Here is a 27,312-nt window from a genome sequence, read left to right as displayed (position 1 = left end):
TATAAATTAACTTTAAATTTGTGCAGCCCTGCACGGGCAGTGGAAATAAGGAAATTGTAGAAGAGTAGGCTTGTAGGAATTGTAGGCTCTAGACCGAATTTTGTTTGGAAATCAGAACAGTTTTGGCTGCTGTTACCCACAATTCAGATGTACAAGAAATAGCCACAAATCGAAACGACTTTCGGGTCGCCCAGTGCCAAAATTAGTTCTCATAATGCATGGCCAGAAATCCTACGGAATGGACAACTGTGAGTATAGATCGAAGCAAAAAAGTACAGGGTTGAGGCATGGACATGTGTATACGTGTTCATATGGAGAGGTACACTTTATGAGCTTATTGATCAAAGTTATTTTCGACTAACTACTGGCGATAAGATTCCCCTGCTTGTGGCCTTTACCGTGGCCAATCGCTCATAGATAAACGCCCAAACATACACATACAAATGTTATACATGTGTTATATATTTAGATGGATTGACTAATGAGACTGCTTTCCGTTCGATTTGTGTTCGTGTGACTCTGACATGACTTGAGGGAGCAACAGGAAGATTCCATTACATGACACTGTTTTTGCCACAAAAAAACACTCGCGCTGTGACACAGCAACCGCGGGGCCCTATGGCTTTGACTAAGATATCTTATCAAAGTCAGTGCCGACCGATAAGGGAGCAAGAGGCAGAACTGACTAGCCCCGACCATTGGCACAACAGCTTTTAAAGCGCAACGCCGGCCCCGACTGCCAGCCAGTCATTAAATTCAACCCGCACTGCACGGTTCTCCCTCGTTTCGAAGAAATAACCCCAAACCCCACACTCCACACACACACACACACAATGGGTAAGGTTTGTCTGGTAGTTTTCCTGCGAAAAGTGCTCAACAATCAACAACAGGCTGAACAAGAGCCGAAAACCATCGACACCGCGTTCAGCTGACATCGAAAATCCCCTGCAGCTACGGGAGCTTTCACATGGATCTTACCCATTTCGATTTCACACCCAGTTAGATAAGAGACCAAGTTCGAGTGATTAATGTGTTGGGTGTGGTGTGGCAGTCTGCAACTGTACACATCAGCAGTCGAAGCACTGGGCACTGGGACTGTAATCAGCGAACTTGACTTATATCTGGATAAACATCCGATCTAACCTTGGAACATGATTTCCCCCTTGCAGATCACACCTGGGTCAGCCAAAATGTCTTCGACCAGCTGCCGCCCGGCGCCATTGTCGCTGGACACGACGCAGACAGTGATCCCATCTATGTGGGCCGCGCCTACCACAATGGAGACATGCTGCCGGCCAAGGTTATTCCAAATAAGAACCAGGCCTATGTCGCCTGGGGCGGCGAGGAGATCAACAAGCACGATGTCGAGATCCTCACTGGTGACCACTACGTCTGGATCCCATCCAGCGGCGGCCACGTTCCTCCCCATGCCATCCGCGTGGGTCAGACCTCGGACGGGGAGCCTCTCTTCATTGGCCGCGGCTACTTCAGCGGCAGCCTGACGCCCGGCAAGGTGCATCCCTCGCACCACTGCCTGTACATTCCTTTCGGCGGAAAAGAGGTAACTATCCCACAGTCGTCTCGAAAGGAGACCGCTACATCAGACTAACATCCATTCGTCTCCCTTCCCCTACAGCACAGCCTGGAGGCGTACGAAGTGCTGGTCCAGCCGGAGACCTGGGTCTCCTCCTCCGGTGGCCACATCGTGCCCGGAACAGTCCAGGGCGGCCACGACTCCGATGGCGATCAAATCTTTGTGGGCCGTGCCTACCACGAAGGTGACTTGCTGCCAGCCAAGGTACGACAGCTTATCGACAAACCAGTTGCAATCCTCATCCCTTATGCCTCTCCTCGTTCTCGTTCCCCTGCAGGTTGTTCCCAGCAAGGGCTGCGCCTATGTGGCATACGGCGGCTCCGAGCACGTCAAGCACGACTTTGAGCTGCTGGCAGGATACGGCTATGGCTGGGTTCCCGACAGCTTTGGCAATGTGCCACCAAATGCCATCGTCTGCGGCCGCACCTCCGAGGGCGAGAGTCTCTTCATTGGCCGTGGCTACCACAGCGGCAGCCTGACTCCCGGCAAGATCCATCCGTCCCACCGCTGCCTCTACATCCCCTTCGGCGGCGATGAGGTGCGCCTAGACGCCTATGAGGTCCTCGTCAGGGCCTAGTTTCTGTATTTCGTCAGCAACATAATTTATATTCTCCATCAGTCACAAATTCAACTTTGATTCATTAAAGACTCAGGCCAACGAATCCATTTTGAGATTTTAATTATCGCTTGGTGCAGACAGAAGACATTGCTTATCCACAAAGAGAAGAAAAGGTGTATCTACAGAGGTCGTTGAACAGACTTTGCCTCTTCTTGATAGCAGAAGAAACAAACAGAGTCCACAGATTACAATAAATGCAGTGCTGGATGTGAATAAGAGAGAGGTAGAGAGTACATGTAGAGAAAAATATCCATCGAGAAAACTGAATTTGAATGCTAAATTAAATACAAATCCCTTGGGTTTAGAATTTTGCTCTAAGTGAGCCACTGAAATCGATCGCTGCTTTCTCGGTGGCTACTCAGCTGTGTGGAGATCAGAACCGATCCCCATCGTATGCTTCACTTTGTGAAGCTTTCGTAAGCTTTCGCCTGGCACTCTACATGGCATGTAGAATGGCACGTAGAGTTACTCGTATCCGTCGGATACTTACGAGCCGATACTTTCCTCTCGCTCACTCTCCAAAAGATTGTTTCCATTCGTTTCCGATTGGCTGGCAGAGTCTCTTCGGCACAGCTGTCTTCCGATTGGTGGTGGCTTAGCCGCACATTGATTTCTATTGGCTGTGGTGGCAATGCTTGCCGCATGTGACAAATAGGAAAAGGCCCGACCTGGAGGCGGGCATCTTTTAGGGTTCACTTCGTGTCTTCATCATATTCTCAACTTGGTCAAGAAGCATCTCTGCGCACGAAACTGGTTTTGGTTGAAACCACATATCGGGCCTGTAAATGCCGTCGCTTCGGTGCTTTTGACAGCAACCATCCAAACCGGCTCAAACGAGATCTGAAAAATTACGGTTTGAATGGACATTACTCAGTTTCAGGACCTGACATTATTCATAGACTGAGTAATTGACGACATTTATATTTGAAGCAAATGTGTGCTTTGTAAATAGAAATAGATTCGAAAAAACTTGTAATACCATACATATATTTGATCTGTCTTCTGTCTCACATAGTTTATGGAAATCCGACGGAAATGTTGCCCTAGTAAGGTAAAAATGTAGCCTACAATCTGTTTCCTTCTTGTTTTTTGCTTACAACAGTATGGATTTCAGTATTTTCAGTTGAATATTTGTATTATGTTATACTTCTAGTGAAACTTTTTGTCGAAGCTCTCTTGAATCGAGACTCAATTCCCGTTTCTGGGAAGAATAGTTTTGTTAGTTCTCCTCTAAATGATATGACCAGTAAATAATACAAGATACCAACTACTTAATCAGAGCTTGAGGTGTCTTTGCAGTATGTTATTGTTGAAAAATTGTAAACAATTCAAGATACTCTATGAGTTCCATCCAAAGACAAGTCCACTATCCAATTGGTTGTATCTTTTTGAATGATCTAATCTCATTTCTGTTAGAAGTACCTTCTTCCTCGACTAACGATAATCTTTGGGATGACCCAAACATTATTGTAGCCCACAAATGTAATGAAAAGATTGTCCATAAGCATTCACATACACAGAGAAGCCATAACGTATGTAAGCAAAAAACCATGTATCACACTCCGTTGGTTGCCCTAAAAGAAGCCCCACAGCCAATATAAATTCTTATAATTTAATTTTGCTATTGAAAAACGCACACACATGAATTTGGACACAGATGGGGCCCCCGCCTCCGAAGTTTTGTATCCATTTAGCTGAAAGATATTAAAAAGCAACTGTGATGCTATCAGAGACCGCATCATCCCAGCGAAGCTTCCTTTGGCCGTGCCGCCGCCAACCCTCGAATAACTGTGAAAATGCTCGGAATTCCTGCCCTGCCCCGAGCAACAAAGCAGCAACGACAACAGCATCGAGGAATATCAGTTTCTACAGAGGAATGACAAAATTTGGCCTCCGGGCTGTCATTGTATCTGTATCTGTGCCGCCTAGCAGCGTATCTGTTGTATCTGGCGAGTGTCGTGTCGGATGGTGTGTGGAGGGAAACGGCAGTGCGTTGAGCGCACACACACAATGCGGATGAGGAAAAAAATTGTGCTCTACCCACTCATACTTATTGTACCCGTAATACATAGAGAAGAAGCCTTATGTACTCCCAGCGAGCCACACAACAAATGCGATACAATTAGTTGCTGCAAAGCCAAAGTACGATTCGATGTTGCCTCTTCTATATACTAAGTGGTGTGGATTGGAGTGGTGTGTGCCTGTCCTGGAAGGGTGGGTTGGTTTCGTTCGTTCTATCCTCTGACGCTGACGCTGGCTGTGGCTCTGGCTCTGGCTGCGTCGCTGCTTGGAGTGAAATTTCTTTCAGCAGAGGATATGCGGAGGTTTCAGCTGGTTCATCGTTTAAGTGTTGTATGAGGGTTGCTGTCGTGGTGGTGGGGGGGACAGGAATAAAATAAACACATACATGTGTATATACGAATCGAGAAGACAAAACGGAATCGAGAAATGTACATGGATAAAAATGGAAATGTGCGACTGACTACGCTTTGTTAAGCCCTCAGCAGCAGCGTGCCGTGGCAGCGGTGGGCGTTTCGGTACATAAAACGACACCGAAACCGAAACCGAAAACCTTTCACGAATTTAATATGTATGAAAAAGGCCTCCTATCCAATGCACTGAACTGAAACGCTGACTGCGACGCCAGCGCCAGTTTCAGCTTTTAGACTAAGCTTGGGCAGAGACCTTTAGCTAGTTGGCAGGGTTGCCAAGGCAAGTTTTTACTGTATCTCTGGCATTCGTCTAATTAGTTTTTGGCATCTAAAAATAGAGCGAGACGATAAATATAGGTTTCGAAGGGGGAGCTCTGGCGCATAACACATTTCATCTGGCGCTTCGTCTCGTCTCCGTTCCCGGCTCCAGTCCGCTTATGCGTGATAATTCAATTAGGAATGTGTGAATCAGCAGCAACAACAATCAGCGGCAACAGCAGTGGCAGCCGCGGCAGCGACAGCAGCACCAAAGTGCAGCGGAAGCAAAGAGAGAAAAAGAAACAGAAACAAGAAACAAGAAACTCGAAAAAAATTGTCCACCAAAACGCAACCTCAATAGAAACACAAGACCAAAGAGGAGCAGAAGCAGAAGCAGGGAGAAGAGAGAACGAGAAAACCATGTCCATGTTGCAACCCTGTTTGTATCGGTCGACGCCAGCAGAAGCAGAGAAACACAACAGACAGAGCAGAGCTGCTGTCGGTCTATGGACTGGAGGGACGTGATGCGGGGCATTATATGCGCAGCTTGTGTGCCTCGAAAATACATACAGCAGCGGGCAGTGAAATATGGACAGTCAAAACAAAGCGAAATTATTTATTTTTCAACTTATTAAAAGTTATTAAACTAATGTCAATGAAAAAAGACGTGTTTTATGTCGTTTGGTTCATCACACCCAAATTAACGAGCTCCTTCTTCCCACTTTAATATTTTATTTGGTGGATAGTCGAGAAATCACGCAAAAGCTTAACATCTATATTCCGCAAAAAACTTCTATGTTGATACAAATTTTAAAAACATCAATGCTTCGATCGCAACGCAAGCGTCCACATTTCACTGTCCGCTACTGTACCTCAGCAGCGTCGTCGAAATGCCCTCTCTCTCTCTCTCTCTCTTTGAGTTTGCTGTGGGCACATACAACTTTATGTACACACGAATGCCATGTACAGCTTTCGCTGCATACTATGTACACATGCATTTATGTAGGTAGTATGTACTCAAGTGCATGCGATAGTGTCGAGGACGTTAACGTCCGACTGTCGACAACAGAAACATCAGCAATTCCTACAGAACGAGCTCCTACAACAGCTATGGTCACATTACCAATTTAAATTCCCATCCAATCTCTGGGCTGGCACGTAACGAATGATGTGGCTGGCGGTGTGGAGAGAGCGCTAGAAGGGGGACCTAGAGCAAGAAGAGTATTTAATGAGCATTTGGCAGTTGAACGAATGCGTACCAGAGAATATACAAACAAGCATATACGCATGCATACACACATAAATGTTTGTGTATATACTCATGTACATGGGTATGGTATGGTATGTGAGTTGTGTGAGCTATCAAATTAGGTTCGTTTGCTGCCTCTGGGCCTTCCTTCCTTGCTTCGTCTACACTCTGTCCAAAAGCACCCTTGTGCCGCCACTGCTTTAGCTTCAGCTTCTGCTTCACCATCCATCCTCCCCACCTCCGCTTCTTTTGGGTCTTTCTTTTCTGTTGTTGAAGTGGGCGTGAGTGTATGCGTGCTTGTGTGTGTGTATGTATGAGTGAGCCTGCTTATCGACTATGTAAACCGCACGGCTGACTGGCTCTGCCTCCGCCTGTGCTCTGTGCTCTGTTGCCGTGGTTCTCGTGGCTGCAGTTGAGTTGGTAGCCCTGGCTTCTGGGGCTGTCGTCGGCATTGTGGTTACCGTTTCATATGTACATATAGCCAGGAATCGCCTGAGTGGTTTAAATAGTAGCACAGTGCTACCCTTACTCCTCCCCTTCCGAGGCACAGCCACCACACCCCTGTCAAAATGCTGTGGCATGCTGATAATTCAATATACAAAAATTGAGGCAAAAGTTGATGAGTTGCTTGCTCTCGCACACAAGTGCATAAACATATGTACATGTGTATGTACGTATTAATGTACGTGCACGAGTGCATGTGTGTGTGTTTGCCTTGTTCGGTACGCTCGTGTGGCTCTTAACCAAAAACACTCGACATCCTCCCGGCCAAAGGGGAGTGGAATGGAGAGGCCCAGTCAAAGGTAGAGGCACAGAACCACTCGCAAATGGCAACGTCATGCAGCTGTCCCGACACAGCACAGAATCCATCGCCACCCCACACCATGGACGCCACTGCCACCCAGTCGCAACTTCATTTGCAATGCAAACAGAAAAGCTCTCACTCAGCCTTGCAAGCGTGACTGAGAGAGGGGGGCGGAGGCATTTGTGGAGAGCTGCCTGTGTAATCAACTAATTACAACAGCCACCAATGTTGGCGCCATTAGGGCAACACCAACTCACGAAGGCCTCACTCATTTATCTGCTGCTGAAGTGACTTTTAAGACCCAACCTAACACAAAACCACATCGCATCTCACCTCAGAGACGAGACAATTGAGTGGCTCTCCGCCAGACCCATCCGCCACTCAAATCAATCAATGTGTGCCCCTCCCCCTCCAAAAAACAGAAAAAAGATACAGACATCCACTCAACACCCCTCCACAACTGAGAAAACTTCGCCGTTCTCATAAGTTATGCTTCCCCTGTCGGTCCGGTCCGCACTCGTTTAGCAATTCGCGCAGTTATAATTCCTATTTCCGGTTCAGGATTTTCGTTGATTTTCGTCTTGTGTTGGGTCCAAGCCCAGAACTCTGGTCGTCTCTCTGACGCACCGCAACCTCCACCGATCCCTCATCTCCTCTCATCATCCATACCGCTGCTCCTTACCGTTCTCGGCATCAGTAAACAGTATTCGAAACCATTCTCCTGCGCTGGTAAATTGATACTTTTTTCACTTTTGGGGTTCGGTTCGCATTTTTTCAGAGCACGCAAAGAAAAATAAGCAACAAGGCAGGGAGACAACTTGAGATTCGGTCGCGACGACCTATCCATCCCATCCATATTCATAATGGCGCACTAATTGGATCTTAATGCTGGCATTTTATTTGATTACACGACTGAATTATGTCTGATAAATCAAATTAGTGAGTGACAGCCAACGAATCGAGGGAAAGTGTGGCCGGACTAACGCTACAGTGACACCCTCTAAGCAAATTTGCGAAATTATTCAATTCAAATGGGGATGGTGGTGTGATGTACACTGACTCTGGCAAATTCGCGAGATGCACTTGTAAATGATATTCAAGTGTATTGGATCATTTTCACTGAAAGACAAACAGAGCAATCGGTATTGATTAATTTCAGTTGAATAAAAACAGAGTATTCAAATAAAAACAATTACTAAGAATGGTTTAATTTGAATAGAATGCGTTCTCGAACAGCCTTGAGTCTCCCACTCTCCTGGTGATTAATCAGTTCTGCTATATTGACATGAGAACAACGTGTACCCCTGCATCAAACCCTCAAGCTTCAATGGCTCACATGGCGACAGACCAGACGGACAAAGTTGCCAGCAGCAGCAGAAAGCGACTTTAATTGATTTGGTAACGAAGTTTGCTCCTGCCAAAAGTTTTGTTTTGCCAGCTCCTTCCAATTGCAATTTGCTCTGTCGCACAGGAGGGCTCTTAAATAACAATTTATGTGCTTAACATTTGTTACACAATGCCGATAAATTAGGCGAACGACTTTTCCGACAGCGACAAGTTGTATCGTCCATCAGATAAAATTTAATTAGCAATCACACGGCTGTCTTTCCATTAAATGCTTCACAAGTTCTCTGATGAATGATCGATGTGTTAGTAAATCTGCGATGGAGTGCAAAGTAATAACTGCATTAACCATAAACACTAAGGAAATTACTCTGCTGCTGTATTCCAATCGATAAATACTAAAGTCTGGCATACATAGCATTATTTTATCTTATGCATATTTGGGAGCAATTCAATGTAAATTCTATGTAATAGCACGATCCCTGTCGTAGCCGATCGTTCCATCACATATGTAAATATAATATCGCTTTCAAACTAGTTTAATCCAATTTGAATGCATTAATGGAAGCATTTATATTGTTAACTTCATTCATTCATCTTGGACACGTTTATCAGACACTTATATTTCCACCACAAACGGAATTTAGTTCAGCATAACTAGCCATGTGTGAAAATAATGATGACTTCAAGACACACAGAGGAAGTAAACATCAATGAGTTGCGATTTTTTGCCGGAAGTTAGTGGCGATTCTAGCTCGACACTTCGAATGTCCGTGACTGACTGATCTGGATTAATTAATTAAAGTACATGTCGTAGGGAGATGCATTTTGGGTCTCACAGCTGGCTGCTGTCTGCTAGATTTATCGACTGTCTCCCGACAACTTGACAACTTTAAGTGCTTGCTAACAGAATGGATTTATTGCAGTTTTTCAATCGAAAGTCTACGATTTGTTGGAAAGCTGCCGTTGTAACAAAGAAGTTTAGTTGCTAACATGGAATGAAATGGGCTTTTCTTTTTCTTTTTGCGAGTGCAATAGTGCAGAAAATGCCTTCGCCTGAATTAACAATAGTCCTAAGAGAAACAAAAAGTTGTAATATGGCAAGTGATGGGTTCGGCAACGTGATTATCTAATCATCACAGCACCTGTTTTGTGTTCTTAAGCTGTGGATTGTTCTACAAGAGCAGCAGTTATGTCCAACTCTCCTAAAGTTTGGAAATGTTTTAGTGCCAGAGCTTGGCGCACATTTTCCTAACCTTGCTGACAACCAGAAAGTTGTACGCTAAGGTGATGCGACGATAATCCCATAAACAAACCTATAAAGTGCGCACAATCTTTGATAACGTCAGGAAAGGCATTTGTGGGAAGCATAAACATAAAAGTAACTGTAGAGACGCCCAACTGGTTTTGCGCCACGTGTTATTTTCTTTACTTGCAGAAAGTAAAGTGAAAAGCTTACGAGGGAGGACATTCTATACATTATTTGTCTGCACTATTCAATATCTTTAACACATATTAATCTGCACGTATTGCCATTATTTCATAGTGAATGATATCTATTTACTTAGGAAATCATAATGATAGTTGGGAATATATGCAGAAAGCAGCCAATAGTAGAGTGTTGCAGCAGTCAGCTTCAGTGGCTTCAGAACAACAAGTTTTATTGGCTTCAACTTGCTTAAACAATTTCATAGCATGCAGCTTTTCGTGGATATATTACTATCGGATTGGTTTGTCAGAAGCAAGCAGGAAAACAAAAACATTTGAAACATATCTACATATCAATCGCATTAAAATGTTCCTTACAGGAATGACTTCAAATCAATATCATCCCAAGGAGTCTCAAACATGAATACATTTCGCCATGGATATACATACATCCATATGAACCACGCATATGGAACGAATCCCACGATACGGCCGCATTTCCTACCTGAGTGTAATTCTGCATTTGTTATTGTGCCTACGAGCTGCATGTTTTTATGTATGTATGCATAAATGTACATTCATACATTCATATATGTATGCACTCGCATCTTGTACTTACCGAAATGATTTATAAATGCCGACTTAATGCGCTAAAAGCCAGGCATATTAAACCGGTTTTCAGATGTGGCCTGCCACATCGTGGCACTGAAACAGAGAGGTACCGTACCACATACATACATACATACATACATACATACATACATACTTATGTATGTGCATTTGTATGTTCAAATATCTGCGTGGTTTTTGGCACTTTTGGGGCAAGGGAAAGGGGAGCTTTGCGAAAAGGGTTTAATTATTGTAATTGGAGTTTTCGGCTTAGGCCGTAAATTCGCATAAATTATTCAAGCCAACCAGACGACGAGAGTGTCGGCCAGAGATGACTTAACTTCCAGATGGAATCAGATGTTAATTGTTTTGTGGAGCCATATGGAGCGTATCCCCCATAAGTAAGTATATGACATAAATCTCTTCGTGGAGGCAATTGTCGCCTAATCCACCCCTGGGAGTGGAGTGGCACTATCTCACCTCTCATCCCATTTCTTGGGCGCCGTGCCCGTGTCTCTTTTATCTGCCAGCATATTCATTATACGAATTAGGTTCAAGGTTCGGATTGGCATTCTTTTGGGACACATTGGTGAAAATTGGCAATTTTTGAAATCGGAAACTCTGCAAAAAGTGGCAGAAAATAGGGGAAAAATCAAGGAAAACGGCAAAGAGACAGGGAACGGGAAAACAACAACAAAGGCCACAGAATTTCCAATCGTTTCAAAGCGAAAAGAAAACCCAACGTTGGCCGAACCAACGGACGGACTAGCGGCCGATGTCTGATGTCCTGATGCTGCAATCCCGTAGTGGCCGTCGTGTCGTGTCCGTCGCGTCGCATCCGTATCAGCGAGAAACCCAATATAATCTTTTATTTCTTTGTCTCCCTGTAAGGGTCGTTGGATGGTCGAAAGAACGGCCTGCGTCTGGGCCTGTGCCCGGGTCTGGTCTGAGCATTTTTCATTTTAAAGACTCTTTGACATTTATTCTCTGGCAGTGAAACGGTGCGACGGAATTGGCAGATTAGAAATGCTTGAAACTCAGCGGTCGGTCATCGGGGAAGGTCGACCTCTGACCTTGAGCAGTTGATTAGCATAGGGATTGGCCGATTCCATTGCCCACAGTGCCACAGTTCCACAGTTTTCAAGGTACAGAGGAACATCAAGAAGGAAGAACGCACATTTACGTGTATTTGTTTTTTTTTTGTTGTTGGTATAATTTCGATTTTTATTTTTGCGCTTAGTTTTTGGGTAAAAAAGATGATATAAAAATCGTATTTAATGGATGGTATTTACACTTAGGATTAGCTCAACTTTGCCGCAGCACTTAAATTTATATTCCTATGATTATCGTATCTGCATAAATCGATTCTGAATCGCTGTCTTTTTTTCTGTATACATCTAATAGATGAACAAATGATCAATATTTACATAGGACTATGGTCTATGGTCTATGGTCTATATTCTAGGGGAAGTTTACACCCATCGTATGGATACGTAACGCTAGACTGGAGGCCGCACGGCATTAGCTACGCTCGCTACCCCCTTCTGGACTGGCGTGGTGGTTGCTTCCAACAATAATTAGGGCGAGGAATTGGTTCTGGTTTTGACTCGCGAACGGGGTGGCGGGTCGTCTACGGGTTCAACTAAAAACAAAGTCTTTAAATATTAATTAGAGCTAGCCAGGAGCCACTGTTGCTGCTGGTGCTGCTGCTGGTGCTTCGGATGTTGCCTCGCCTTTAATCATGGCCCTCTCACACCTCGCTCCGGATGCAGACACGGACTCCCTTCAGCTTCCGCCTCAATGGGAAAGAATATGGACGGGTGGCTGCTGTTCACTTGCTCTTGGTGGCAGCCGCCTGGGGTGCGGCGGTGGTGGCCGCCGTCTGCTGTCTCGGACTAGCCCCACTGCCACTCTTGGCCAGCGACAATGGTGTGTGGCTGGATGGCGCTTTGGATGCTGCCGACACTTTTCCATTGGACAGGGTCGAGGTCTTTGGGCTGGCTGCCGACGTAGCAGAGGATGGGCTGGGCAGCGTGACGGTAGGCAGCATGGGCATGATTGTCTTGTGATCGCCATCGCCTTGCTGGCCATTGGTCGCACTCTTCAGCTTCTGGAGGTAGTCGTTGAACACCTCGTTGCCAGCCCGCTGCATCCGCGTGAGCTGCTCCATGAGGTACGCCTGCTGGTAGTTGTACATCGCCGGGGACATATGCCCGATCTGGGCAAAATTGTACAGCATACTCGACTGATTGACGGCCGCTTGGGCCTGGGCGGCTTGTGCCGCCTGGGCCACCTGCGCACGGATCAGGTTCTCCTTGATATAGTTGTTCAGATCCATTTGCCCGGCAGCGGCCGCAGCACTAGAGGCGATGCTCAGCGGTGCGTTCAACCCCGGCAGACCGGGATGGGGCATCAGCTTGCCATGATTGCCTTGGGTACCGCCACCCAAACTGGAAGACGATGAAGGTGGAGGTGTGGGATTCTTTGTCGCCTTCTTGGCACCCATCTGTTGGCTCTTCAGCGGAGGACTCGGCTTCTGCGCTGGATGGCCGCCGTTGGGAAGCTTCGGCAAGGGCGGCAGAAAGACTGCTGCTCCTCCGTTGGGGGATTTCTTGCTGGTCGGCACCTTCTTGATGCCGGTCTGAACCTGACTCTGGGGCTGGCTGAAGTTGAAGACGGGCGCCAGGCTGGGCAGCTTGGCGGCCGTATCTGGGATTTGGGCGTTCTGGCGTGGCAGAATGGGACGGAACTTCTTGGCCGCCGGATCTCCGTTGGGAGTGGCAGAGCCTGGAGTCGACTGTCCTGCGGACTTTGGTGACTTGTTCTCGCTGGCGGTGGGTGAGTGGCTGCCCATCTGGGCAGCGTTGCGCTTCTCCGGACTGGGCGTCTTCTTGGCGTCCGCCTGCGAGGGCGTCAGCACTGGCGTGCCCTTGGCGCTTGTGGGTGGCGAAATCTTGGGCGGTGTGATGCCTCTGGGAGCAGCGGGCGAAGCCGAGGTCGGGTTTGTTTGCGGCAATTGTGGCGGCGTCATACGCGACATCAGATGTTGCGGGGAGGGAATAGCCTTGGAGGGCGGTGGCTGGGGCAGTCGCATGGATGCTGCCGCTGCCGCTGGAGCTTGAGCAGGAGCAGGAGCTTGGACTGGGGGTGGAGTGCGTACGGGAGTGGGCGCTGGAGGCGACTGACGTTTTTGGGCATCCGTGGCACCGCCGGCAGCGGACTTCTGTCCCTGGTCCTGCGGCTGGTCGGGCAGCTTTACGATCTCGATGTAATTGTTGACGGGACTCTTGTGCTTCGGATGTGACCCGTTGCTGGCCGACGAGGAGTCGCCGTTGTCCCTGGAGATGGTGATCGACAGCGAGGACGGGATGTTGATGTTGCACGAGTTGAGCAGGGACTTGACCTTCACCTGTTGCTTCTCGGGCGCATCCTCGTTGTTGTTGTTGGGACTGGTGCCACGCTGGAAGGCATGGCCGGACGACGTAGCTGCACCGGCCGGGGCCGGATTGGTGTTCTGGTCGGATTTCGTGGGCGGTGAGGGGAACAGCGACCCCGACATCGATCCCCCACTGCCGCTGCCGCTGCCGCTGCCTCCGAGCATACTCTGCAGGTAGCCACTCGCGGTGGCCTGGCTCGGCTTGGGCGTGTACTTGTATGTGGGCATCGTGGGGATGTTGTAGTTGGGCACGTACTGCGGCGAGCTGGGCGAGTAGATGGGCGAGTTGGGCGTGTACATGGGCGTGCGGCAGCCGGGTGGCGCCTCCCGTCCCTTTGACTTGCTGGCATTGAACAGGGCCAAATTGAGGTAGTTGTTGGCCGCCTTGTTCTGGCCACCGTTGGAGCTGGGGGACGAATGGGGCTGCGGTTGATTGTTGCCTCCGGTTTTTGCGTGGCCTCCGCTCGTTTGGCGTCCAGCGTTGGCAGCTGCAGCGCCTGCCGGTGGCGGCGGTGGTCCCATCTTGGTGTCAGTCTTGGGTCCGTACACATGCGACTTGGCGGAGGAGGAGGCGCTTGTGTTGCCTCCAATCGACTTGATCTCGGTGCCAGCGTCCTTCAGCAGACGGTTCACCTCGTTGGGAATGTTGGCGAACGGATTGGGTCGCGCTGCCTTCGGCAGGATGGGGTGGTAGCGCTTGGCGATGGGCGTGCGGTTGCCTGGGGCCGCCATCTGCATGCCCGGGTGGAGAGGCGAGGACAGAGAAAACTGTGGCGCGAGCTGAGGCTTGCGGGACGGCAGCAGCGGTGGCTTTGGCGGTGGCGGCATAAGCTTCTCCAAGCTGCCGACAAATGGTGGTGGCGTGGACGGAGATTTCGGCGGTTGAGAATGCGTGTTGGTGGCCGGCAGACGAATTTTAAAATCCTCGCGGGGAAGGGGCGGTGAGAGCTTTGGCTTCTTGGAGATGGCCTTGATGGGCTCCTTGCTCTTGCGTTTTGAGGCGATCGACTTGGGTGCCATTCCGGCTGGTGGCCTCATCAGCTCCCTGTCCTCCAGGCTGCCCTTGGACCTTCCGCTGTTGTGCGAGTGAGACCCAGACCCAGAAACTGTCGTCTTCGGGGGAGTGGGGGCTCTGTGGCTGCTGCTCGATGGCCTCTCCGGAGATTCGACTTTCACCTTGATGGGCGTCAAGGCAAACGACTTGAGGAACTCAGACTTGGGATCCTCGTAGCTGACGGTGCTGGCCACGCAGCGGGGACTGAGGGTGCTGACACCGCTGGGACTTAAAATGCGCTCTGTGCGAATGGTCAGCGGTGGCACTGTCAGCGGACTGGGACTCTTACGCTTCCGTTCGAAGCTGCTGCTGCTGCTACTGCTGCTGCTGCTCGAGGACTTGGGACTGCCGTCCTTGTCCTTGCTGCGATTCTTTGAGCGCGACTCCTTCTCTGGTTTCAGCGGCTTCACAATCTCCTTGCGCTCCGGATCGGACATGTTTATGATGGTGACGCTGTTGTGCTTGGACAAATCGATCTTCAGCTTGATGTTAAGCTCCCCACTGGGCGATGGACAGGAGGAGGAGGAGGAGGTGGACGGAGTGGGCGTGTGATGATTGTTCTTGGCGCTCGACCTGGAGGACTGCGGCGAGTGGCTCTTCTCGCGCTTTTCCAGCATATTGCGGTTGATGATCAGCTTGAGGGGCTGCTCACTGGGCACTCGGATCTCCTCCTGCTGCTCCTGCTTTATGCTGGCGGGTGGCGATGCAGCGGCTGGAGGCGTTGTTTGCTCCACCTTGGCCTCTTCAGGGGCCGGCTCCTGCTTCACCACCTTTAGGGGCGCTGGGAGCACGCGACGTGGCGTAGGTTTCACCTGCCGCTGCGGCGACTCGTACACCCTGAAGTAGAAGCGCATTGGCGCGTCCCGCTTCCACGTGTATATGTATGCAATGTCCATGAGGGTGTAATAGTCCAGCAGGACGATCGTCTTCACCTTGTACATTATGTCGATGCTGAAGCGCTGCACATCGATGTCGAACTTGTCGTAAACGAACTTCTTCAGGTGACTCACCCGGCACATGGCCGGACACTGGAGGTACCGCGGGCGCAGAAACTCCACCTCGGATTCGGTGCTCAGTTCGCTATAGGGGGAAGAGGGATGGAAAAGAGTGGCAGAAAACATAGATTAGTGGATGAGCATGGATGTGGATCGGGCGCTATAGATAGGATTATATTATTGCTAATGAAACCTACCCCAACTCTGCGTATTCCAGGGACAGCGACATGTTATCCGTGGGGCCGAAAATCAAGTGTTCCGTATCATCGCCTCGCTGCTCGGGCGTGGCCAGAGCTGCCTCTTGCGGCCGATCCTTGTAAAAGGCCCGCTTCCTCATCAGCTCCCGCTCGTACAGGCCCGGAACAAGCTTGTAGACGATCGCCTGGAGTGTGGTGTCCGATCTGCAAGAATAGGGATTAAGAAAAGAACGGTTACAACTCGGTTCGGTGCTGTTCGGTACGGTTCGGTTCATCCTGGTGCGTGCTCATTGGAATGGAAAGGAAGAGGAGTCAGAGCAAGAGTAGGGACAGGAACAGGAACAGGAACAGGGGCAGAAGCCAGAGTCGAAGAAGTCGAAACAGAGGCACTTCCTTGGCACGGAAATGAGAACACACAATGAGAGGGAGAGAGAGAGAGAGAGAGATAAAGACAGGACAAGAAGCGTCCGTACAAATTAGGCGGCAGATGCAATTTTCTATTGCTTCAATGGCACGCAACAAAAACGCTAAACAAGGAGAGTCAGCAGCGCAGCAGATGGGGGGGGATGACGAAGTGGGATAAATAAGGAAACTACAGCTATTACTCCTTGGCATGTGCTGCTTGCTGCTACTGGTGACGATGGTGATAGAAAGATGTGGCGTGGTGGTGGTGCGGCGGTGGCTGAACACAGGAACTCGCATTAAGTCGCCTTTCAGAAATCTTTCCTCTCCTCTACGGCCCAACCATGCAGGCGCTCACTTCAATCATTCCACGCGCATACACACAGACACACACACACACACGCACACGCAAGACAAAAAGAAAAAGATGGAAGGATAGAAGTGAGTGGAGAGACCCAAAAGAGGTCTTGAATGGAATAGAAAGATGAAAAGGGAATGAGAATATGGAACGGGAGGGAGAGTTGAGCTACGGCAGAAAGGTATGGGAGGTGTAGGGGATCGAAGGCAGTGAAGGGCACCGTTCTGCCAGACTACTCTCTCATTATCATATCTGCTTAGTAGGCCGGGTTGTTAATGTCATATCTCTCCGATCAATCTATCAGTATTTATTAACCTCCCGAACTGATTTGGATTTAAGCCAGCGATGTGGACATCATTGAATGATCAAACAAATTAGAGATGCCATAACTTTACCACCCTCCTTCCACCACACAGGGGAAACTTCACTTATTTTCTTTTCTTTCTCTTGTATCACACTCAATCATCCCAATACCACCCACCGACTGTCGGGCAACTTCTTAACTTGAACTAAAGTTTGAGCTCTTTCAACTTTTATTTACTCTCACCCACACTCTCCTACTCTATCTCTCCCACTCATGCTCTCTTTTTTTAGCTTCGTTCGGAAATCGCTCTCACAAAAAGAATACCAATGCACGGCAACAGCAAAAAAAAACAACAAAACAGAAGCCGCGCTTCCTCTCCCTCTCTCTCTCTCTCTCTCTTCCTCTTGCAAACTACGCTGTCAGCAGTTGTTGTTTTTCAGCTGTCTTGTCCCCCTGTCCCTTCGCCGGTGTCAGCCGCAGCCTCACCCTCAGCGTCTGCGTCGACGTCGACGTCATTGTCGTTTGCCGTCGGCGAAAACTGAGCGCAAGACCCGCCCGTTAATTATCTTTGCCGTATTTCGATTTGTTTTCTTGGAAATGCGTGTCGCCTTACGCCGCCAGTTGTAGTAGTGTAGTTTTTGTTGTTGCTCTTTCCGTTTCTTTTTCTCGATGTTCTGCGTTTATTTTCCCTTCTTTCTTTCTCTTATTTCTTATTTTACTTCTTCCCCGTTTTGGCAGTTTATATCAGATGATTCCGTCGGCATTCCGTCTCTCCCCTCCACTGCTTAAAGGTAGACGGCAGCAGAGACAGCTATGAAAACATGGCCGGCATGACAAAAATACGGTAAAACCACAGTAGAGGGGAAAAGTGGTCTTGCTACTTGTATAAAGCAGTAATATTTTCAAGTCAAATGTTATGAAAATATATAGAGAAATATCTAAAAAATAAGCCTGCAAAATTTTGCATAGCTTCCTATAGTTTGTCTAACGAACCCCGAAACGATCCTTGAAAGCTTTCCGAACCATCAGCTGCTATTATTTTGAACCTAGCTTTTGTGCCTTCTTCCCATAGTGCGAGCTTTGTTTGTTTTTTCAGCAAAAGTCGAGCTTTATTTTATTTTTGTTTATCTTTTCAAAGACAAACTGAGTTCGAGTGAAACTGACTTTTCTTTTGTGTTTCACTGCTGCTGCTGTTTCTTTTTCCTTTTTCCTTTTCCCTTTCCGTTTCCCCTTCCTGTGACCCTTTTTGGGTTAAACAATAAACTTTCGCAATAAATTTAATTGGAGACTTGAGACTGGTTGAATGCTACACGACTACTTCTGCCACTATGACTAGGGCCACTAAAAATTCATGGAAAGCAGAGCCAGCCAGCGGCATCCAAGAGGCACAAAAGACACTTGTTTGCAGTCAATCTCCCCTCCTCCTCCGGTACGTACCCGGGAGGCACTTCACACCATTTGGCCAGGGACTCGGAGCCAGACCCAACGAAAAGGTTCATCCATTCACCTGTTCTTCATTTAGTCTGCCCCCACAATATCGCCTCACTTTGAATTTGTATTCATTATCTTTTGTGTTTGTGTGTATGTGCAATGGGAGAGATTACAACGTGCGACGCTGGAGGCAAGCACAGGCACAGGCACAGGCGGCAAAGCATTGGCTAGATTGGGGGAGCGTGAGCGTGCCACCAGCGGGTGGTTTACTGTACATATTCTGTACAGATTCCCATTAAAGTTGGTGCAGCTTAAATATATACTGCCACAGCCTGCCTCTCCACACGAAACGTGTTTTTCATTACGCAGCCACATTCCCGAGCTCCCCCATTCCATGCCATGCCATGCCATTCCATCTATCCACCCAAACCGAAACGAAACGAAACGAAATGGAATGAAATGAATTGAAACGTGCCAGACAAGATGGTTCACGTTCAGTTAGAGACGACAGTGACCCCTCCCCATCCCCCTTACTCAACAAAGCAAATGCTGGCCCGTGGCCCCGTCAAATAAAGTTAACCACAGCCAAAAGTTTTCACGAACAAAGGTGGATCCACCAGCAGCACGTGGTGGGGGATCGGGATCCCGAAAAGTGTCTTGGCTCAGTTTATGCCCCACTTTGAGGCCAAAGGTTTTTGATAAACTTTCTTCCTGGGCTCCGCCTCTTAACCACAATTACCTCCCCCCCCCAAACGATACGGAAAGTTGTGCGGTTCCAAGCAGTTTTATAAAGAAACTACAACTCCAATTCCAGACACTGGTTTTCCCCGGGGAAAATCAATCCCTAAGTGAACTAAAACGGATATGGTACAGGAGAGCGTTCCCTTAGCTCTCAACCGAACCCCCTGAGACACACACTTGTAGGCAGGTCGGTGCCACATGTCAATGCGAGAAAGCACTTTGGCAGGAGTCAAAGCTAATCAATGTAGCTAACTGAACGGAACCAAATGAAAACTGGAAGCAAAGATTTGGACCGACCTTTCGCTACATCTCTGACTTATGTAAATTCAATTCTATTAACTGAATTAAAGAACCCCTAAGAAACATTTCCACATTGCTACTGGTGGATTACCACCAGTCGGCACTAGGTGGTAGACGTACCAACAACTCAAGGCAGATAAGTATCTGTTTTCAAAGAGTTTTTCCATTGCCTGGGCTTCCTTTTACATTCCCATTCCCATTCCCATTCCCATGTCAAGTGGCAGACAACAAATCGCATCTTCAAGTATTTCCCCATCTCTGTGCAACAGCAGAAAGCTCCTTCACCTTTCCATTCCATTATTGTATCTATCATCTAATCGCTGTTGTCAAAGACAGACAACACGACGAACGACTCTATCCAGTCCCGCTGAAGATTCTACTCACTTGATGTTCGGCTTGGCGCTGTTGATGACCATCTCGCACCGTGGACAGAAGCGCTCCTTGCGCAGGTGATTAATGAGGCAACTGTGGCAGACTGCAAAACAGAAAGAGAAAAAGAGAAAAAGAGAGAGAAGAGTACATTAGTAGGGCTTTTCAAATTCCCATTGATATCCGAAAGCTACTCAGTACAATAGTGCAGTACAAAGAGGCAAATTAGGCGGGGAACTGAGAATCGGCATAAATAAATTGTACAGATTTCTGCTTCCCCCGCCAAATTGAAACGATTCAAATTTATGTAAAAACATCTCTTCTGCTCCGCTTGGCATATTCCGAGCAAGCCCCAATGTTCACCCCAAGCACCACCTTCTGGGCAAAGGAAACGCAATCAAGACCCGCACCCGCACCCACCCACACCCGCACCCACGCAGTCAAAAGGAAAAGCAGGAAAATACAGAGAACAGGCTTAAACTGAGGAACACAGAGGCAGAGAAACCTTCAGGGAAACGAAACGAGCCAAGGAAAAAAGTACTGCAAAAAATGTGTTTTGACTTTAATGTCAATGTCAGGGTCCTGCACGCTACAACTGTCACCCAGGAACCAGAGACCAGAGACCAGATAGACTGGGGGGGGTGTCTCGCAGAGTCCAAGTCACTCCAAGCTGACTCTCTCTCAGTCTGCTTTTGTTTGGCCTGTTACGCTTGTCCGTCAGTTTTGGTCCAATGCCGAAAATGTTATACAGGAGGGACAAAAAAAGGAAGGAAAAATTCGCAACAGTCTGTCTTTAGTAGGGTGGCAGGCAAAAAAAAAATGTTGCTGCCCACCAAATGGCCTCGAGTGAGAGATGCTGATGCTGCTGTTGCCACAGCGACTGTGAGAGTGCAGCAAACAGAATGTTCCAGCTGTTGCTGCCGCCACCAAACACGGTCCACAGTACACAGTACACAGTCCAGAGAGTCCAGGTTTGCCTCTGGGCAGGGAGCCCAGTCCAGTCTGGCGCGTTTGACAGTTAGATGGGACTCCCGGGTGCTCTATATATCCGACCGTCTGTCTCTCTGGTTGGATGCTCCATTTCGATTCAGTCTGCCATCCCATCCTCCCATCTCGGGCTGTCTGACCAACAGATTTAAATGAGCCTGACCAAATGTATCCACGGCCACTGTGTCTGTCCATTATCAACACATTGGTTTGCTAGATTTACGAACATCAAAAGGGGGGAAGAGGCGGAGGCCAAATAAAATGGGGAGGAGTTGCAAAATTAACCTTACGCCGCAAAAGGGGGAGACATTTAATGTCAGAGAGCGTGTGTGATTTATGGTTATATTCTTTAGTTTTATTGGGTTTATTTCTTCCTGGGAATGCTAATGTCCTGTATTGTTAGGCGGTTTCTTTAATTTATAGTTTCAATTAATGGCAGAAAGCAAAAGATCCACATAATTAAAATAAAACGAAGTGTCCGCAGCGCAGCCAAAATAAAACATTGATCTAAAATAAACAATAAACCGTAATGTACCTACCTGTACCGTAACGAGTAAAATGTTTCATTTTATTTTCGATTCGAATGTACTACTCCTCCTTTCTGCCCAGCCAATATCCCACAGTTGCCTGCAAACGGCTTCCCAATCAAGAGTCAAGTACTTAGCCCTACTCCCCGTTTCCCTCCTTGCATGACTCGAACCATTAATGGGCCCACAAACTTATCGCCCGACAACATCTGCGTGTCGTCTGTGGCACGACACCCCGCACCCCACACCAGTCCGCGTTTACCCTGCTTTGGCGAACATAACTCATCGCGCAGAGGCAATTTTGCCGAGTTTCTAGACAGATAGATACAGGAGGCAGTGCTGCCAGTGGGAGTGGCATTGGGACAGTGGGAGATGTGAGAGGTGAATGGGAATAGAGATACTCATTCTAATCAAGGCAGAGGCAGAGGCAGAGCGAGAGGTGAGAGAGATACTTACAGGAGTGCAGACACTCGACAATTGTCGTGGCATTGATCAGGTAGCCCTGGCACAGGTGACAGATGATATGTGGATTAACGGCAGTTAACAGCACTGGCCTTGGCGTTGTTGCTGTTCCCAGTGATGTGCCTGGTGCTGCCAAATCGGAAGTATCTGCTGCCTCCTCATCAGCGGAGACGCCACCATTGCTGCTGGCATCCTCTGATGTGGCTGTTGTAGTCGACCATGCCGACGATGAGCAGCATGAGGCGGAGGAGGAGGCGGGTGCTTCGACTGATTCCACATTAGGAGTGGTTGCCGGTGGCGTTGATTCCTTCTTGATGCTCTTTTCTAACATGGTTTTTGCTGTTGCTGCTGCAACTGTTGTTGCTGTAGTTGTTTTTGTTGTTGTTGCAACTGTTGTTGTTGCTGCTGTTAATGTGTTTTCACTTTTTACTTTAATGTTGCTGGCAGCAAAAAGTTGCTGCTGCTGGCTTTGCTGCATTTGCATTTTATCAGCACTTGTCGACGTCACATTTGTGGCAGTGGCAGTAGTCGCTGTTTTTGTTGCTGCCGTTGTTGTTGTTGTTGTGGTTGGCGCTTTCAAAGACAAAGCCAGCTTTTTGCTGCCGTTGCTGACAGCGCTGCTCTTGGCTTCTGCCACTGCAGACGGCTGCGACGCTGCCGCTGGCTTTTGAGTGTTTGCCATTGTTGTATTTTCAGTTGCAGTCGCAGTTGCAGTTGCAGTTGCAGTTGTTGTTGCCGCTTTCGACTCTGGCGTCATCATAATCATAATACTCGTTGCTCGAATTCGCTTGTGTGTTGCACAAGCGTCAATCTGGAAAATGAACAAAGCAGAAAGTTGAAATTAAATGCGAAATGGAAATTTTTCGAGCGGAGGATTATAAACAAATCCAGAAGCTAGAGCTTAAAGCTTAGAGATAATAAATAGTACTCCAATAACAGATCTTGAGACCCGGCTGAAATCCTATACGATCGGCTTTCAATTTCTGCTTTAATCGTCATTGGAACTCAGAAACGGTTGTTTATTAGAATGGCTGAGTATCGGAGCCAACTGTGATTCCAATTCTGTTCGCAGAAGGAAAAGTGATAGCTATGCATTCTGTTATCTTTTTTAACCCCACAAAACAGATCCAAAAACAGACTTCCACAGAGCTATTTCTGCCACATTTAAACCCAAAATAACGGCCCCAAAGGTCCAAAGAGTCAATAGAGCAAGGCCTTTAAGGCAACAAAGGAGAGGCAGGAGAGAAAATACTTCGAGGTAGGGCACACATGCTGGGGAAGGTGGAAATACTTTGTGGCAGGAGTCAGCAGGGCTGAGCAGAGGTGTTTCCCTATTCCACTGCTGACATTAAACAATATGTGAGGCATTAAATGCAATCAGTCGATGGATGCGGGGCCTCCGATAATGGATGTTTCTGTTGTTGTTTTGGCCATGCCCGGGCATAGCGGTGTTGCCCCGGTTGCCATGGGAATGTTTGCAAATATTGAAATCCACAGCACTCGGGGGAGCATTGAGCGCCCAGACTCCGACTCCCACTTCTACTCCCTAAAAGGGGTGTAGTGAAGAGATGGTCGAGTGGTGGGAGTGAATGACTGCCCAGACACCCGGAGTGCCAGTGCCAGTGCCAGTGCCAGTGGCAGTGGCAAGTACATGGAAAATGTATTCCAAACAATTTCAAGCTGTTTTTGCATCAACGCCCCGTTAAAAAGTCAAGGTACAAACATGAAAACTTTTCCCAAAAACTTTTTCAGTCAACGAACCGAATACGAAAATCATACCAAATGGGAAACATGAATGGGGAATGGGAATAAAAATGGAATATGAATGAGAATAAGGAAGCGCAGGACAGAGATGGCCTTGTGTCCGGGAGAAGGCCCTTTAAATCCTTTTTACAGCAAAATTTAAGAGGCTGCCGACACAAGATTTTAACCCTTCCTCCATTCCCATATTCTGTTCCCATTCCCACAACATATACAGGCGGCTGTTGGAAGGGTGGAGAAGAAACGCGCGCGCAAAAAAAAATGTGAGTACCAACATGAAAAGGATAATAAAAAGCAGCGGAATTTCTCATTTCTGTGTGTGTGTGTGTGTGTGTGTGCAGAAGAGTGTAAAGGTTGGAAGGGAGAAGCAAAGGGATGGAATGGAAAGAACCGACCCTGCAGAGAGCGGGGAGGGAGGTAGAGCTCAGAGTTCAGAGCAGACTGTGACAATGCACGGCGACGCGACGAGACGACAGCGAACGCAATTCGGAGAATGCAGAGGGCTCCGAAAGCCGAGACTGCGGCTTTATCTCTTCTTTCGCACACTCACACACTCGAACACACACACAGTCGCGCACTCTTCCAAGCGCCGACCGACGACCGCTTTCATTCAGTAAAAAGCAGAAGCAGGCAGCAAAACAGAATGAAAGATAATCAGAGGTTGGAACCCGCAAACATACACACACATACACGCACGTCCGAATGCGGCTTGGGGAGACTTTCAATTGTGCCCAATCGAAATTCTCACTTTGGGGCAAGTTGTTTTTGTTGCTTGTGCTGTCAACGTGTGTCGCCAGATAAGGGCCCTCAGCTGTGGGTGGGGAGAGAGCGGTGGAGCAGAGCACGCAACAGCTGTGCCTGAACAGTGTTGAGCAACGGCACTTTTCGTTAGCTATATTCACCTTTTGGTTGGCTGTGTTTGTATGCTGCTAATCCAGCCAGTTAATTGGCATCGTGATGTGGGAGGGGGTACGGGCCACGTACAGTATCCAATTGCAGGGTATGTATAGGTAATGTAATCCACAGTGTATGCTAACGCTCAGCTTTAACACAGCGTTTCATTTCTTTTACTTATTTTCTTGCTTTACTCCACAAACACACACTCACACTTTGCGCTCTTCGGCGCGTTGCTTTCGAGCACCTTTATTGTATTTTCCGCTTTGCTCTATGTTTACCGAGCGCACACACACACGCACACGATGCAGACTGAACCGAACCGTTTACATAGCCGGGCACATAAATAAGGCCGAGTGCTGCTGCTGCCGCCGACGTTGCTGTGGCATTTGTCACACACGAGCGAGACACAAAGGAAATTTCGAGCATGCAACCGATAGTTGCTGTTGCATTTAATAATACATTTATTACTTTTCGTAATTTTTATTTTTTAATTATCTTAGTTTTATAGAACACTTTAACCGTCAACACTTGGGCACTGGCAAATACAGTAAATTATTCGGAACACACTTAGATAGCGCTAGCGAGGTCCACAAATTCGCGTCCAATCGTTTCAACTGTTTCCGTTCGACTGCGGGGTTCGACTGCGGGCCTGATACCACGCTGTTTCCGTCGTTCGCTGCTATGTACATATGCAGCTGTCTCGCTCGCTCTGGCCTCTCACTGGACGGCTGTTTCGTGCTTCTTATTTTTCCTGCTCTCTCTCTACTCACTCCGCGTAGGGTCTCTCTCTCTCTCTCTCTTGGGGCGTTTTATTCATTTATTCTTGTATTCCTTATTTCTTTGTTCCGTCGGCTCGCTCTCTCACTGTCGTCGTCCGCTACGAACCGTGCTCTTTCTCGTTTCGCGTGTATCTGAATCGTTGTTTCGTTCGCTTTGCTGCTGCTGCGCTTGCTGCGACGGCGACTGCGACGCTGGCTTCGCTTTTGCGTGTTTGCTGTTGCCTTTTCTGTTTTGCTTTGCCTGCTGTTTCTTTGGAGTTGTGTGTCTATTTATCTACTGCTTTGCTTTGGACCTTCTTTGAGGTTGCTTTTTGTAAGGCCGTCTGTTATATACTTTTTTCATTTCAATCGCAGACACGGCACTCTTTCCATTTGATGACTCTTCAACTTCTGATCCAAATGCTAACAGTATATACTGACATGTGCATGTATGTGTGTAGGTAATCTTATGTGCAAACACTTTGTAAAATGGCTCTGTACATAAGAGTATTACCTTACCTTCTGGACACATTTGCAGGGCACTCATATTACGTCGATTTCCGTAGATGGAAAATTGCATATTTGCACGTAGGCGTACAGTGGCAGTACAGCCCCTCTCCCGCTCACTCACAGTCTAGGCCCCAGTTTGGTATATTGGCACTCGAGACCGAGTCCCAGCAACAAAAGCTCTCTCCAATCAGTGTGCCCCAACCAGAGCAACATCAACAACTCCTCTCCGCTTACGTTTCTGCGATCGCGAATGTACCGTTGGATTACGTAACAATGTAGATCTAACAGATAACAAAAGAGTCCCAGTCCCAGTCTCAGGCCACGACGAGATGTGAGGCACTTTCTATGATATGCGAAAAACGAAATGTTTTCGCGTGGGTTGCAGATTTCATCAGCCGAGTATTTGGGCTTTACTTTACTGTGAACATGCTTTATAAGGAATGCAAGGCTTTCATTACGAGTTATGTACAATATACATATGTACATACTTTGTTGGTTTTCAGTCGGATTACATATTTTGAAAGATTGAGGAGAGTCAAATAAAGATGTCTCTACATAACTACATAACATACTAAAACAGTATTAGCTTCAAGGATACAAATGTTCAATAAAACGGGTTCGAAAATAAGATAATCGCTCTTTTGCGCTATCCCGAAAAAAATGACAGAAATGAGAGCATTGCAGAAAACACAATATATAAGATTCTTCTGTTCCAGCAGTAATATTTAAGTAATATTTCATTCTGAAATAATTATTACCATTAGAAGTGGATTGGCATTTTCGTAAAAGTCCAATAACAGCAGTTTCAATTTGGTTTAATGATTCAACAACCTCACTACGGTTGCAAACCCGCACTTATTTCACCATGAATCAGAGTTTAATTTAAATAAAGCATATGAGTAATGACTATCCGAGGATACAAGCAGTTTAATTAAGCGAATTTTAAATTAATTTATAAGTTAATAAGGGAAATAATTTAAGTTGCACAAACTTTTGTTCTTTTTTTGTAACTTGTGGTTAAAAAATGTTCAATACACATAGTATGCATGTACATACAGATGTACATATATAACAGATACATATTTTTGTACATGCAAGTATGTATTTAGATAATGCTTATGATTGTTACTGAATTGATGGCCAGGTATAGTTTCTTTGATATAATACATACAACAAATCTCCAAGCAATCCTCAAGTGAAGTTTCATTCAATGGTAAATGATTGTTTCTTCATTTAATTCATTTACTGGCAATTGTACTTATTTTCATCTATAGCTAAAATATCTTAAGACTTGATCGATAAAAGTCTGTTGTGTTGTATGACTAAGTACCCAACAGACTTTTACGTTTTTCCTTCTGTTCTGTTTCACGAGAATGGACTTTAACGAGAATGCAAATAGTTTTAGGTGTAGCTAAAGGTTATCCTTAAAATGTAATCATTATTTGTGGATGGAATGTTACTGAAAATGTTCAGTACATATTATGT

The 27,312-nt window shown here is 47.2% G+C and overlaps 2 protein-coding genes across 4 annotated transcripts; one reads left to right on the top strand and one right to left on the bottom strand.

The window, feature by feature from the left end:
* The first annotated feature begins 199 nt into the window (after window positions 1–199).
* Window positions 200–13,023, top strand: LOC117578500. Of its 3 annotated transcripts, XM_034264048.1 has the most exons (5): window positions 200–248; window positions 1,170–1,561; window positions 1,637–1,798; window positions 1,872–2,170; window positions 13,014–13,023. In XM_034264048.1, coding segments are annotated over exons 1-5 (888 nt in total). In that variant the 5' UTR covers window positions 200–214; the 3' UTR covers window positions 13,015–13,023. The 3 variants fall into 3 exon arrangements, with proteins under 3 accessions (XP_034119939.1, XP_034119930.1, XP_034119948.1); XM_034264039.1 differs by lacking the exon at window positions 13,014–13,023 and having other exon boundaries at window positions 1,872–2,256; XM_034264057.1 differs by lacking the exons at window positions 200–248; window positions 13,014–13,023 and adding an exon at window positions 679–837 and having other exon boundaries at window positions 1,872–2,256.
* Window positions 11,542–25,429, bottom strand: LOC117578490 (polycomb group protein Psc). Its single transcript, XM_034264027.1, has 5 exons — window positions 24,565–25,429; window positions 21,896–22,712; window positions 19,941–20,031; window positions 16,021–16,224; window positions 11,542–15,908 (listed from the first exon to the last, which is right to left on the bottom strand). Exons 2-5 carry the CDS (start codon window positions 22,665–22,667, stop codon window positions 12,170–12,172), a joined length of 4,806 nt encoding a protein of 1,601 aa, XP_034119918.1. The 5' UTR covers window positions 22,668–22,712; window positions 24,565–25,429; the 3' UTR covers window positions 11,542–12,169.
* Between the last annotated feature and the right edge of the window lie 1,883 nt (window positions 25,430–27,312).

The sequence above is a fragment of the Drosophila guanche genome, unplaced genomic scaffold (assembly GCF_900245975.1).
Source record: "Drosophila guanche unplaced genomic scaffold, DGUA_6, whole genome shotgun sequence".
Lineage (NCBI taxonomy): Eukaryota > Metazoa > Arthropoda > Insecta > Diptera > Drosophilidae > Drosophila > Drosophila guanche.
The sequence above is the reverse complement of the archived record's forward strand: the minus strand, read 5'-3'. Positions and strand labels throughout refer to the sequence as shown.